Below are 15,308 nucleotides of genomic sequence, written 5' to 3'. Positions count from 1 at the left end.
TGATGCTCCCAAGGTCAGAGGCTGCGGGCCAGTTTCGGGTGAGGAGGAGAGAGACGAGGTGGTACTTGGTCCCTGGGACCATGACCCACCTGTGTGAAACGGTCTGTTTTCCTGGCCTGGCCTTGCTTCCTGGGACCCTTTGCCTTTCTCTCCAGCTGGCCCCTTCTGAGTGCTTCCCTTCGAACCCACGTTCTCTCCTGGTCACAGCCCAGGCCGCACCCCCACTCCCCAGTCTCTCTGGCCACTCAGATTCCTGCAGAGGCAGTGTCATTTCTTCTCTACTTGCGGAGTCCCCATTGCTCCGCAGATGTGGGCAGGTAAGAACGGAAGGAGGAAGTCCAGGGGTGTATTAGGGCTTGAGGGAGCCTCCTGAATCCCTAGCCGAAGTCTACACCTGCCGCTGCACCCGACTTTCGACCCATGTGGAGTCTGAGCCTTCCTGACTGTGCTGAGTTCCTTGCCTCTGTGTCCTGTCCAGGTGGGGTCCTGTAGTGGGGTGGGGTCAAGTGGGTGGGAAATGACCTTCTGGTCACTAGAGCACTTCGATTATTGTAGGGTTATTTCTTTGTGTAAAAAGTGCTCGGGTCTGGTGCACTGGGAAGACCCAGAGGAATCGGGTGGAGAGGGAGGTGGAAGAGGGGATCGGGATGGGGAATACATGTAAATCCATGGCTGAATCATGTCCATGTATGGCAAAAACCACTACCATGCTATAAAGTAATTAGCCTCCAACTAATAAAAATAAATGAAAAAAAATAAAGAACTAAATTTTTTAATTAGTTTTCTATCACATAGCAAAAGCATATTTTGCTTGGAAACACTGAAGCAACACCGAGCGTTTAGGATGGAAAGTCCTGTCTCCTAGCCTGGCTGTCTCAGCCCCAGGCCCACGTTGGCCCTTCCCTGTGTTCTTCTGGCGTTTTCTCTGTCTGTCCCCGAGAGCCACATGGCACCTCCGAATCTGCATCTTCGTAAGCACAAGTGGGCCCAGAGTCTGTTTTAAAGAGCCCCACACACCTCCCATTTTCTTTCCAGTTGCCTCCCGGGCTGTGCCCTCAAAGGCCATGAGCAGCTCTAAGTGGTCCGGCCGTCGGAGCCAGCCCGAGCCCTGTGGCGCTGCAGGTGGAGCCCCAGGTTTACCGGAGCAGCCGGTCACCCGCAGTGTGAGGAGCCAGCTCTGCCACTCCGCGTCCCTGGAAGGCGTGGAGGTGGGTGGACCCCCCCTGGGCACCTCCCCCAGTCACTGCTCACATGACATGGCACAGGAGGATGGGAGAGGGCATCTCATCGCTGGAAGAGGGGCTACTTGGGGACCTACATTCGGTGTTTAGGTGTCTCTGGATCTCCCTGTCTGCAGGGCAGTTCTGGCCACGGAACATCCTCCTTCAAAAACGGGGACCTCGGAGGATCCCCTCTTGACCACCACCCTCCCCTGGCCCTGCAGGAGGAGGGAAGGTTATTCGGCTGAGTACAGAAAAAGCAGGTGTGCCACAGCCACGGTCACCCGCGTCCAGCACTTGGACCAAGGCTCACCCTATACAACTTGGCCGGCTCGTGATGGATGCCTCCAGGGCCCTCACTGAGACTCCTTGAGCTGTCCACTGCGGGAGCCTTTGGGCCTTCGTGTCAGAAAGGACATCCACGGGGCAGATCCTCCCCCTACGGGTTAATTGTGGCTGACATCCTTCTCTTTCTGTTTTTCCAGCGTCTCAAGTCTGATGAAGAAGCCGACAGTGCGAAGGAGCCTCAGAATGAATTCTTTGAAGTCCAAGGTAAAGCCTGGCCTTGTGGTGAATGCCCCCTTTGGTCAGTGCTGGGCTGTCAGACAGCAGGCTGCCAGCGAAGGAGAATTTCCTGAGAGGTGCCCGGTGTGGGTGGTCTCTCTTGAGATTCCTGAGGTCAGACCCTTGGGCAGGGACTGCTGGCTAAGAGAGCAGCTAATGGGTTGGCTAAGGTCACAGTGATCCTCGTGACCAGCAGGCATGGGCCAGGGGACTCCTTCCTAATGTGCCGGGCCTGGGCCAGCAGTCTCCCCACTCACCAGAGGCCCTGACTGTGCCCCACGTGGAGGGCGAGATGCAGCTCTGGTCCTGGGAACCTGGCAGAGCTCCCGGAAGGCAGTCACAGGTGTGCTCAGCAACGCTGGGTGCACCAGCAGGTGGGTGTGCGGGCTCCTTAAGGATGCCTCTCACCAGAGTGAGTCACAGGGCAGAATGTGCAGGACCGCGGCTCCAGCGGGAGGCCAGAACTGACCTGGGGCTTCTCCTGAGTGAGAGGTCTGCACTGCTGCTGAGCACCGTCCAGACCGTGGTCCTCAGGGCCGAGGCTGTTGTTGGCTCAGCGCTGAGCGTGGGGACATCAGGCGAATGAACCACGTGTCTGTGCTACTGGATGAAGCAGATGGACCTCTCTGTGTCCAAAAATCACTTTCTAAAGTAACTGGACTCAGAGTAAATCTAGGGGACAAGAGGAAGGGCTCCGGGGAGGTTCTTCACTGAGTGATTTTGGGCTCTCTGCCCAGAAACAGGTTGGGTGCTTCTTTCCTTCCAGGTTAGAACTGACACTCGTGCACAGACACTAACGTCAGACCTTACAGGACTTACTCACCTTCTCTGCCAGCGCTGAGAACACACCCTGGTTTCAGAATTGCTTTTCCCTTTTTTTGGTTCCTGCCTTTATTTATTTATTTATTTTTAAAATTAAAGTGTATTTATTTGGCTGTCAGATCTCAGCTGTAGCCTGCAGGATCTTCATACATCATTTGGGACCTTTCATCACAGTGCACAGGTTTCTCTCTAGTTGCAGGGCACAGGCTTAGTTGCTCCACAGCACGTGGAATCTGAATTCCCTGAGCAAGGATCGAACCTGAGTCCCCTGCATTGCAAAGTAGATTCTTAACCACGGGACCATCAGAGAAGTCCAAGTTTTTCCATTTTTACCTAGAACGTTCAGATGTTTTTAGCTGGAAGGGGTCTTGGAAGTGTCCTTCCACTTGTGTTTTCCTCAAGCTGATACACAGCGTCATTCATGAGCAAGGACGCCTAGCATTCCTGAGGAAAGAACTTTCTGATTATTGGTTGTGTTATCACAGTAAACGCCAAGATGACTCCGGCTCCAGACCACTGACCGAGAGGCGGGGTCTGGTCAGGTGCAGCGGACCCTGGTCCTGTGTCGGGCAGGGTGGTGCAGTCTGGGCGTGGAGGGAGCTCTGCTTTGAAGCCTTGCTTATCTAAAGAGAGCTCTTTGTGGGCACCCCAAGGTCTGTCCTCTCCCAAAGGGTGTTTCTGTGGCCAAGCTTCAGAAACCTCAGTAAGCCACCTGGCTAACCTAGAAAGGCTATGAAACCTGGCCGTCTGTCACCTGGACTCGCTGCTGAGTCTGCATCTCAAAGACACTTATGGCTCCTGATGTGAGGTGGTATGGAAACAGCCCACCTTGGAGTGTTTTTGCTGGGAAGAAAAAAGAAAGAAAATAGATAACACTCAACCTCCATCCAAACTAGCTTTCGGTGCTAAGTTCCAGTTTACAGGAGATGTTAGGGATGGAGGTCCAGGAGGACAGAGACTGGGGGGCGGGTGGGAGGTGATCCAGCAACTCTGGGGGAGTAACCACACACACTGGGAAGATTCTGCATTGATGCTGAGTTGAAGAAACCAGCTGTCGGGAGGCTTGGGAGAGAACTGGGACGTCGTTGTTGGGTTGTAGGGCCATCGTCACACTGGGGTCAGGAGTGCATACGAAACACTCAGGGGTGAGAACATGGCAGCTGGGATTTGCCTTCAAATACTTGGGCCAGGGACTTCTGCGGTGATTTATTGTCTAGGACTCTGCACTCCCATTGCAGAGGCCCCGGGTTCCCTCCCTTGTCTGAGAGCTAGAGCCCCCATGCTGTAACACCAACCTCAGAGTGGAGGGGGCCGCTGCTCCTCCTTGTTCTGGTTCCCAACAGCAAATGCGTGTCCCAGGGCCTTCCCTGGGGCGGGAAGCACAGCTTCCTGGCCTCACCTCAGCCTCACCAGTCAGCTTTCCGGCTGAGGGGTTTTTCTGCCCTTGTCTCCTGCCCTGAATCCTGAGGACATGAGCCCTCCACTCAGGCCCCCCCGCCTCTTCTGAAGCCCATCTTGGGTTTCTCTGCACAGACTGGGTTTCCCTCGGCTGGCGTGTGCCTTCCCAGGCCCACCTTCTGGGAGGACAGGCGAGAAGCCATTGCTTGTTCAGAGAGAGGTTACCTTGGGTGGCCCTGCATCTGCGTCCCCCCGCACGGCCTCAGGCAGACGGCCCTGAGCCGTGTGCTCCGGTCGTCTCCGTGGAGCCTGCAGACCCCGCAGGTCCTCCTGGCACCCTGTTCCCTGCTGCAGGAGTCGGGGAGGCCGCGCCCGCCGAGCACCAATGGTGAGGTCACAGAACGTGCGTGAGGAGGCCGCGGTCCTCATGGCGCTGGTGCCCGCGTGCAGGTCCTGGAGGAGAGTGTCGGCCAGACCACCCCGTCGTCCCTCGTGTCCCGAGTGCTCAGGCCCCTGCCTCTTCTGCAGCATGGATGATGGCAGCGGGTTCTCCTTCCCAGAGCAGATCATCTCCTTGTGGGCCCAGGAGGGCGTTCACAATGGCAGGGAGGTCCTGCAGGTGGCGGCCGGTCTTGCAGCTGCCCCAGCAGAGGCGTCTGGGCGGGGGAATTAGGGGGAGATACTGCCCATGAGGGAGGTTGGACAGAGAACCTCGCAGACACATGCCCCATGGAAAGAAGGCCCATCATCCTCGCTTTTTGCTTTATTTTTTGATCTCGGTATGTAGGACATCTTAACTTAGAAACATAATAAGTAAATAGCAGAGAAAGCCCGCAGCCTGAAACAAATCCCTTTGAGGATAGGTTTCAGTATCTCAGACTCACCCCGCAGTGCGTGTTGGCCTCCGAGCCGATCCTCGGCAGCCTTGGCCTGCTACCCCAGGAGCTGAGCTTCTGCCAGTAAGAGCCCCGCTGTGGGTGATGGGGCGTGGGGTGTGACTGGCCAGGCTGGCCTCCTCGCCCAGGGCGCGGGCAGCCAGCAGGATGAGAAAGGATGCTTCCAGCACGGTCACAAAGCACTACATAGCGATTGGGCCAAGAATGCGTTCCGTTTTAATTGGGTTTGGCTCCAGTTGAGCAGGATATTCAGGCCATCCTTCTACTGAACCGGTTGGCATAGAGATTGTTATTGTGTTTTAATTGATGCTCTGAAACTACAGAAAAGGTTGGCAGTAATTCCGGTCTCAATCCTCAAGACTTTGCATCTCGTTAGGTACTGACAGATGAGACATGTGATGTCAGGCAACTCTGCAGAGGGGCCCAGAGGAAGACTGCTTTGGGAGGATGAGGAAGGGAGACAAGCTTGGTGCTTCTCCAGTGGGAGAAACAGGCACCCGGATAGCCGGTGGACTGAGCCTCAGGCAGGGCCTGGGGTGACCGGACAGAGACAGGCGTCGCTTCTGCTCTGGGCAACTCCCTGGCACTTAGTCAGGTGCCAGGCTACAGGTGGCAAGGCTGTGACCGGGCAGGATAATGGGTGGCCAGCCTTCTCCCCTTCATGCGTCCAGTCCCAGGTTGGGTGCTGGGGATCCCTGGGTCCGAGGCCCAGCTGCAGGCAAGACGGAGCGAGGATAATTTCCCACCTCTTCTAAGGCCGTCTGGAGAAGTGAACAGTGCCCGCCCCGGGCTCAAACCTCCTGGTTCAGAAACCTGATAGAAACCCCATTGCAGGCCAGTTGGCTTCTTGCTGTATGTACTTCTGTAAAAGAGACTCAATAACTGCAGAAACCATCCTGGTAGGTGGAGGGTCAGGCTTCCCAGGTGGCCCTAGTGGTAAAGAACCCACTTGCCAATGCAAGAGGCGTGAGAAATGCGAGTTCGATCCCTGTGTCAGGAAGATCCTCTGGAGGAGGGCATGACAGCCCACTCTAGTATTCCTGCCTGGAGAATCCAATGGACAGAGGAGCCCGGGGGTCTCAGTCCATAGGATTGCGTAGAATCGGACAGGATTGCGTAGAATCGGACACGACTGCAGTGACTTGGCACGCACGCACAGGAGGTGGGTGAGAGCCCAGCGCCAGCCACTGCTCAGCACTCAGGCCAGCTGAGTTTGTTCCTTCAGACCAGCTCACTAGGCCCAGAGCAGTGTCCCCAGTGATCCCTCCCTCCTTCCTGCAGGGCGCAGGTGGAGCAGATGGCCAGGGAGCGAGATAAGGCGAGACAAGACCTGGAGAAAGCTGAGCAGAGGAACCTGGAGTTTGTGAAAGAGATGGATGACCTCCATTCTGCCCTGGAGCATCTCGCGGAGGAGAAGGTCAGGTAGGTCTTGCCGGGGTCCTGGCCCAGGGTGGATGGTGCACACAGGCTGCTGCCAGCTGAGGCCCTGCTGTCTCACCTGAGCCCACAGCAGGAAGCCCGCAGACTAGGCATCACCCATGCAGTGGGCTGAGTGGACTCCCGCAGAGTCAGCCCGGCTGGTGGCGGGCAGCCTGATTGCACACGCCCTTCCTCTGCAGCCAGTGCTGCCCTCCCAACGTGCCCACAAGATAATGGTGACTGATTTCAGGCCATCAGTCAGGGAGCTGAGAATGGATTTGCATTGGTCTCAGCCTGGTTGACCTGATTTTCCCGACCACCCCGAAGGGACTCGGTGAAGTTCTTTCTGCATCGGAGAACCGGAGACTCGCTATCTCCATCCAAGAATCTGGTTGGGGGACACAAGGCCTCGAGGGCCATGTAGGTGTTTGAGTTTTGCTCCATCATTAACACAGTATAGGCAGTACACTTTTAGAAATAGTGTTTGCAGTTGTGTTAGGTTACTTTAACAGAAAAGTATTAAGGGATACATGTTCATTGTAGAAAACTTAGAAAATACACACACAAGGAAAAATATAAACAAACATTTCACGTCCACAGATGTTATCACCCCTAACACTTGTCCTGAGTCCCTCGTTTCTTCCTGTCCACGTGGTTGCTTTCAGAGAGGTCTCGTTGCTGTGATGTTGCATATGTTTTCTGAGCACCTGTCATGTGGCTCTGGCATATGTTACTGCACCTTTCCCCTTTCAAGAGGGAAGTAATATGATCAAGTTTGTAAAACTCGCCCCAAGATGTGCAGGCTATTAACGCTCATCAAACTGTTCCCCTGAGTGACAGCTGCCCTTGCGCCCCAAAGCTCTGCGGTGAGTCTGAGGGAGGCCGAGCCAATCATTTCTGGTTCGGACCACAGTCAACTGATTGTGGACCCAGCTAGGCTCTGCCAAAAGAAGAGTTTCCACTCATCTTCAGCCTAGATATACTGGGTTTGAGAATCCTGTTAAGCAACTGTTTTAGTGATGTTGTTGTTCAGTCGGTCATGTCCGAGTCTTTCTGACCCCATGGACTACAGCACACAAGGCTTCCCTGTTCTCTACCATCTCCTGGAGTTTGGTCAAACTCACGTCGATTGAGTCAGTGATGCCATCCAACCATCTTGCCCTCTGTCATCCCCTTCTCCTCCTGCCTTCCGTCTTTCCCAGCATCAGGGTCTTTTCCAGTGAGTTGGCTCTTTGCATCAGGTGGCCAAAGTGTTGGAGCTTCAGCTTCAGCATCAGTCCTTCCAATGAATATTCAGGACTGATTTCCTTTAGGATGGACTGGTTGCATCTCCTTGCTGTCCATGGGACTCTCAAGCATCTTCTCCAACAGCACAGTTCAAAAGCATCAATTCTTTGGCACTCAGCTTTCTTTATGGTCCGGCTCTCGCATCCTTGCGTGACTAGTGGAAAAACCATAGCTTTGACTAGATGGACCTTTGTCAGCAAAGTGATGTCTCTGCTTCTAATATGCTGTCTAGTTTGGTCATAGCTTTTCTTACAAGGATCAAGTATCATTTAATTTCATGGCTGCATTCACCATCTGCAGTGATTTTTGGAGCCCAAGAAAATAAAGTCTGTCACTGTTTCCATTGTTGCCCTGTCTGTTTGTCATGAAGTGATGCGACTGGATGCCATGGTATTAGTTTTCTGAATGTTGAGTTTTAAGCCAGCTTTTTCACTGTTCTCTTTCACTTTCATCGAGAGGTTCTTTAGATCCTCTTTGCTTTCTGCCATAAAGGTGGTGTCATCCGCATATCTGAGGTTATTGATATTTTCCCCGGCCATCTTGAGTCCATCTTGTGCTTCATCCAGCCTGGCATTTGACATGATATACTCTTGATATAAGTTAAAGAAGCAGGGTGACATTATACAGTGTTGACATACTCCTTTCCCAATTGCAAACCAGTCTGTTGTTTCATATCTAGTTCTCTCTTTTGCTTCTTGAAACCTGCATACAGGTTTCACAGGAGGCAGGTAAGCTGGCTTGGTATTCCCATCTGTCTAAGAACTTTGCACAGTTTGTTGTGGTCTCCACAGTCAGAGGGTTTAGTATAGTCAATGAAGCAGAAGTATATGTTGTTTGTGGAATTCTCTAGCTTTTTCTGTGACCCAGTGGATGTTGGCAATTTGATCTCTGGTTCCTCTACCTTTTCTAAATCCAGCTTGTACATCTGGAAGTTCTCGGTTGGCATACTGTTGAAGCCTAGCTTGAATGATTTTGAGCATTACTTTGCTAGCATGTGAAATGGAGTTTTGTGGTAGTTCGAACATTCGTTGGGATTGAAACACAGGGAAATAAAATCTGTCAGTATTTCCATTTTTTCTCCTTCCATTTGCCATGAAGTGATGGGACTCGATGCTGTGATCTTAGTTTTTTGAACGTTGAGTTTCAAGCCAACTTTTCACTCTCCTCCTTGACCATCATCAAGAGGCTCTTTAGTTCCCCTTTGCTTTCTACCGTTAGAGTGGTAACATCTGTATATCTGAGGTTGCTGGTATATCGCCCGGCATTTTGGATGAAATACTCTACGTATAAGTTAGATATGCAAGGTGGCAAAATACAGCCTTGATGTAGTCCTTTCCCAGTTTTGAACTAGCCTGTTGTTCCATATCCGGTTCTGTTGCTTCTTGACCCACATACAGGTTTTTCAGGAGGCAGGTGAGGTGCTCTGATATTCCCATCTCTTGAAAAATTTTCCAGTTTCTTGTGATCCACATAGTCAAAGACTTTTAACGTAGTCAATGAAGCAGAAGTAGATGTTTTTCTGGAATTCTCTTGCTTTTTCGATGATTGAGTGGATGTTGGTAGTTTGATCTCTAGGTCCTCTGCCTTTTCTAAATCCAGTTTGGACATCTGGAAGTTCTTGGTTTATGTACTGTTGAAGCCTAGCTTGAAGGATTTTGAGCATTACCTTGCTAACATGTGAAATATGTGCAACTGTGCAATAGTGTGAACATTCTTTGGCATTGCCCTCCTTTGGGATTAAAATGAAAAATGACCTCTTCCAGTCCTGTGGCCATTGCTGAGTTTTCCAAATTTGCTGGCATATTGAGTGCAGCACTTTAACAGCATCATCTTTTAGGATTTTAAATAGCTCAGCTCCACTAGCTTTCGTGATAAACTAAGATTTGGCACTGTTTTCCCTGCTGATTGGACTGGTTGTTGCAAAAGATCACTGCAGCGTCTGAGGGGAAGGGCCCCCGCCCTGTCTTCTGTCTGCCTTGGGATTCGCTGTGTGCTGGTTTTCCAAGGCTTGTGGTGGAGGCTGGCTTCTCTGCACCTTCAGTCACCAGGGGCCCTGATGCTGCCTTTATTTACTGGTGCAGTTTTTGATGACGTGGAGAAGGTTGAATGGCCAAGGGGTGCCAGAGACCCACCCAGAGGTCACCTGCTAGCTCGCCCCATGGGCCGAGGGACCCGCTGGCTCCCTTGTCTGTGTGAGGTCACCTCCGCCAGCCCCGACGGGGGCAGCTCATGAGGCCTCCGCTGCCCCACAACACTGCAGGTCACCTGTTTGTCAGGTGGGAACAACCAAGTTCCCAATGCCAAGGCCGAGTGCGCTGACGGGAGACCCCGGGGAGGGAGAGGCGCAGGTGGCGCCCCCAGGGAGCCTGATGCACCGTGAGCCGTGTGCCTTGCGGGCGCCTGGAGCAGGGCTACACGGGGAGGCTGATCCTCCTGTGGTCCGAGGTGGAGGTGGAACGCTCGAGTTCTGGGAGCCAGCCAAGTGGCAGAGGGCCGGGCTGGAGGAAGACCTGCGGCACCTGCAGGCTGAGGAGACCGGCCTCCGTGAGAAGCTGACCCTGACCCTGAAGGTAGGGGGTTCAGGGTGCTGCGGGGTCCCTCCTCAGGGCCCCCCAGCTGAAAAGATGGAGGCCACATTGCCCGAAGGTGCCTTCTTCACACCCACCCCTTCCTGGGCCAGGACTGAACCCTCCCCGTGGCCCTGGGAGCTTGACACTAAAGAACGTTTTCTGCAGCCACAGAGAGAGCCCATTGCTCAGCCGCAGCGGAAGCGTCCTGGCTTCTCCAGGAGAGTGCAGCCCTCCTCTGCAGCTGTGTGGGCTGCAGGATGGGGGCCGCGCCTGCCTTCTGATTGTTTCCTGTGTCTGTGGAAACCACCTTCCAGGTTTTCCAGTGATCACGTTAAAAAAGGTAAAAAGAAGTAGGTGACATTAATTTTAATAACATTTTATTTACTCCATTACTTTCACAGTGTCATCATTTCAACATGTAATCAATATAATCACATTTTAAGTGGGAGATTTTGCATCCCTCTTTGGGAACCTGGTCTTTAAGATCATTGTAGCGTATATGCTGCACACCTTGATCCAGACTGACCACGTCAGAGATGCTCGGTGGCCTGTGTGGGGTCACTGTGCGGCGGGGCGCCGGGGCGCACACACCCGCCGCCCCACGGGCCTCCCTGCAGCTCTCGCGTCCTGGCCTTGCCCTTTCCCCCGGGACAGAGGTGCTCGCTCTGGGGAGATTGCGTGTTTGCTCAGCAGTTTCTGAAGGAGGTTCAGTGACCCTAGTAAACATGCGCTTCCTCTAAGATCTGCAGGGCCTGTCCCTTCTCCCACGTGGCCTAGAGCCGTCGGTTAGATGCTCCTCCTCCCAGGGCGGGTGTGGACACAGGCCAGGCACTGGCCCTCAGGGAGTTCAGAAAGAACTGACAAGAGCTGCCTGCAGAGGAAACTCAGATTAAAAAATCAGAGAGGAGAGGAGGGACTGCCCTGGTGGCCCAGTGGTTAAGACTGCACTCCGGATGCAGGGGACACGGGTGTGATCTCTGGTTGGAGAACTAGGATCCTGCAGACTGCATGGCGCAGCCCCCAAAAAAGGAAAATCAGAGGGGGATGTGGGGCCTTGAGGCTGCACGTGGTGTTGGCTGCTTTGGCCTCCCTCAGAGGCAGGGTCCCGGGGGAAGGAGCCAGCTGGAAGTGGCATCGCATGTGGCGTCCTCCAGGTCGGGTGACCACGGCCCACCCGAGCCGGGGGGAGGAGCACGTGGACCGACCGTCACGGGCGCACGTGGTGCTCGGGTCGAGGGACCACCTGGGAGAGCGGACTGGGAACGCCGCCCTTCCTGGTCCTATACAAGACGGGTACCAAGTGGGCTTGTTGAGTTACATTGCATTCTTTGGGTGGATAAACGATGTTTGTTACAGACGCGACCCTACCTCTTTTATTTTTCCCTCTGTGCTATGCAGCTTGCAGGATCTTAGTTCCCTAACCAGGGAGCAAACCCGCATCCCCTGCAGGGAAAGCACTCAGTCCTAACCGCTGCACCGCCAGGAAGGTCCCAGAGACCCTTCCTGTTAAGCCTCATGTCCCCCCAAACCTCCCCTACCCCTTATGAGCATACTCCCCCAACCTCTTGTAGTTTCAGGTGTTCAAAGGTCTCTGTGTTTTCTCCATTTCTCATTTTCACTGCAGTTTTTTCCCCCTGAGTCCCTTCTGTGTATCTGGTGATGGAAGGTGGTGCCAGGCATTAGAAGTTGGGAAATGACTCCTGCTTCTTGTTGCTCCCGGAGCAGTTCGGGTCTAGTGTCGGTGCCCCGTCCTGGAAATTAGGACCTGCCCTGCTGGGGCCTGAACTGTTCCCCGGGTGCCGGCCCTGCGCCCCGCTCCTGGGCCTGGTGGCCGCAGTGGCTGGAGGAAGTGTCTGGCTCTGCCCACAGGACCTGCAGGACCGCAACGACAAGCTGCAGGCTTCAGTGTGGGAGCAGCCCAGCAGCCACACGCCCTCTCTGCCGTCTGTCTCGGGCACTTCCTGTGGACAGGCACAGGAGCCCAGTGCTGTCCTAGTGCGCCACCCAGGCCCCAGGCCCGGCGGGCTGTGCTGGTCCTCTCTGCTTCTCCTGACTCACGGCACGCCTTGGCTTGTTGGCCCCACAGCTAACGTCTCGGTTCCAGTCTGAGTGGTGTCTGGATCATTGGACCGGGTTTCCTGGTCACCTGCCACGTGCTGTCACAGCTGGGTCTGCAGCCGGGACTGAGACAGGTGTTTGCAGCTTTCAGCCCCAGGGGGCTGGGCAGAGAAGGCTCCATTCTCTGACATCTGTACCCCTTGTTACAGGCCTGTTCAGCTCTTATGTTTCAGTGAAGGTAAGAAGATGCAGAATGGGCCAGCTGGAAACACAGAGAACCAAGGTGCTGAATTCGCTAGTCAATGGCTCTTTTAGGAGCTAAGAAAGCTTTGTTTTTCTGTAGCTTATCTTTTGGGAAATGCAAGCCAGAGCAAGTTAACACTGGGTACAGGGAAGGAGCTGGCCCCTGTGTCCCCATCCAGGGAAGGAAAGTGTGGCTGGGGGTCATTGCAAGACCAGGCTCTGTCGGGTGACCAACTCCTGGAATTCCCACTCTTCTTTCTTTTAAAAATTTGTTATACAGAATCAAGTTGGAAAATCTTTCTGAAGAAATCACGCTCTTGAAAAATGAAGTGGGGAAGATCTGACAAGAGCTTGAAGCTTCAGGAAGGACAGAGGCTGCACAGAGGTAAGGGCCAGCTCAGTGGTCCCACCCCAACCACCCATCCCGGACGCGGTTTGCTCATCGTAGAAGAAGCTCAGAGGGCATTGCTGTAGAAAGTGGTAAGTGTTCACAGATAACCCACATTCCAGGAACAGTCAGCAGAGACCTGTGCTGCCCTCCAACCAGCCTTGATGGGCACGGGAGGGCTCAGGCGTCCTACAGAAATACTGCACAGCGTGCTCCAGGGCCGGAGGAGGCATCCTGCATTCCTGTAGGGCAAGAGGGCCTCTCACAGCCTTCCTGGGCCAGTGGACTCGGTTTGTTCTGGTCCTGATAGTGGTTTCAGCTGTGCTTCTGTCCAAGCCTCATTCCTGGTCTGTGGATTTCAGTGTATCGGAGTCAGGGGTCCAGGGCAGGGGCCTGAGCACTGAGGCAGGAGCTGTGTGTATTGTGGAGGGACACCCGTCAGTGGATTTCAGCTTTCACCATCAGCGCCTCATCTGAGAAGGGTTTGGCTTTTTTTTTTTTTTTTTTTTTTAATAAAATTCAAATGAGCTCAGCTCTAAACTGCTGAGAATGTGGTATTGATTTCATAAAAGTGCCTGAGGATTAAAGTGTGGAATCCAGAGTGGATTGTCCAGTTTCCCCCAGTGGTCATGTTTTGTGAAACTTTAGTATAGTGTCTGTGTTAGTTTGCTAGGGCTGTGATAGCAAACCACCACAGACTGAGGGGCTTATACAACAGAAATTTATTTCCTCACAGTTCTCGGAGTTACAAGTTCAAGGTCAGGGCAGGGCTGGTTTCTTCTGAGGCCCCTCTGGTTTGTATACAACTGTCCTCTCCCGTTCATCCTTCAGGTGTGTCTGTGTCGTCATCTCTTATTAGGGCACCATCATACTGGATTCATACGACCTCGTTTTGCCTTAATCAGCTCTTTCAAGTCCCCATCTCCAACTGCAGTCCCTCTGTACAGTACTCCAGTACAGTCTTGGAGGTTTGGGCTTCAGCATGTGAATTGGGGTGTGAGGGGCGCAAATCAGCCCTTAATGAGCATCACAGCTAAGCTATTGACATTGATGCACTCCGTAGGTCTTAACTTCCCCAGTTTTGGAGGGGGGGTGTTCTTTTTCTTGGGGGAGTGTTTCATCGCCCCACGGCTCGTGGCATCTCAGTTCGCCAACCAGGGATGGAACCCCAGTGTCCTGCCTCGGAAGGCAGATTCTTAACCACTGGACCACCCAGAAAGGCCACATGCTTCCACAGCTTTACTTCTGTACTCATGTGGGTGTCAGGTCTACACGGTTTTATTCCCTGTGCAGGCTCATGTCTCCACAAGGTCCTTCATATTGTTTATTCATAACTACATCTGCCATCTGTCTTCCTGCCCACGTACCCCAGCCTCAACACCTGAAAACCACTAACTGTCCTTCATTTCCAAAATTGTGTCATTTCACAAGTGACACAAAAGGAATCATACAGAATGAGATCTTTGGGATTGCCTTTCCTCACATAGCATGATTCCCTGCCGTGTGTCCACAGTTTCTTTCTTCCTGTCGCAGGATGGCATTCCAAGGCGTTAATGTCCCACAGCTTGTCTTCAGTTCAGTTCAGTCGCTCAGTCGTGTCTGACTCTTTGCAACCCTGTGGACTGCAGCACGTCAGGCTTCCCTGTCCATCATCAGCTCCCAGAGCTTGTTCAAACTCATGTCCATTGAGTCGGTGATGCCATCCAACCATCTCATCCTCTGTCATCCCCTCCTGCTGCCTTCAATCTTTCCCAGCATCAGGGTCTTTTCCAATGAGTCAATTCTTCGCATCAGGCAGCCAAACTGTTGGAGCTTCAGCTTCAGCATCAGTCCCTCCAATGAACACCCAGGACTGATCTCCTTTGGGATGGACTGGTTGGATCTCCTTGCAGTCCTAGGGTCTCTCAAGAGTCTTCTCCAACACCACAGTTCAAAAGCATCAATTCTTCAGCACTCAACTCTCTTTATGGTACAACTCTCACATCCATCATGACCACTGGAAAAACCATAGCTTTGACTAGACGGACCTTTGTACACTTTCTAATATGCTGTCTAGGTTGGCCTAGATACATGGATATATAGGCCAGTATAGCTTTCCTTCCAAGGAGCAAGAGTCTTTTAATTTCATGGCTGCAGTCAGCATCTGCAGTGATTTTGGAGCCCAAGAAAATAAAGTCTGTCACTGTTTGCATTGTTTCCCCATCTATTTGCCCTGAAGTGATGGGACTGAATGCCATGATCTTAGTTTTTTGAATGTTGAGTTTTAAGCCAACTTTTTCACTCTCCTCTTTCTCTTTCATCAGGAGGCTCTTCAGTTCCTCTTTGCTTTCTGCCATAAGGGTGGTGTCCTCTGCATATCTGAGGTTATTAATATTTTTCCCGTCAGTCTTGATTCCAGCTTGTGATTCATCCAGCCCAGCATTTCACGTGATGTACTCTGCAT

At 52.9% G+C, this 15,308-nt stretch overlaps 1 protein-coding gene across 1 annotated transcript; it reads left to right on the top strand.

The window, feature by feature from the left end:
- Positions 1-4,431: 4,431 nt before the first annotated feature.
- On the top strand, positions 4,432-13,371 carry LOC122681750. The gene is made up of 8 exons (XM_043884177.1): positions 4,432-4,623; positions 4,896-4,963; positions 6,182-6,317; positions 6,520-6,538; positions 6,591-6,739; positions 10,003-10,176; positions 10,342-10,516; positions 12,046-13,371. Exons 1-8 carry the CDS (start codon positions 4,432-4,434, stop codon positions 12,264-12,266), a joined length of 1,134 nt encoding a protein of 377 aa, XP_043740112.1. The 3' UTR covers positions 12,267-13,371.
- Positions 13,372-15,308: the final 1,937 nt, after the last annotated feature.

Source organism: Cervus elaphus, chromosome 23 (genome assembly GCF_910594005.1).
Source record: "Cervus elaphus chromosome 23, mCerEla1.1, whole genome shotgun sequence".
Taxonomy (NCBI): domain Eukaryota; kingdom Metazoa; phylum Chordata; class Mammalia; order Artiodactyla; family Cervidae; genus Cervus; species Cervus elaphus.
This window is presented reverse-complemented; position numbering and strand designations above follow the sequence as displayed.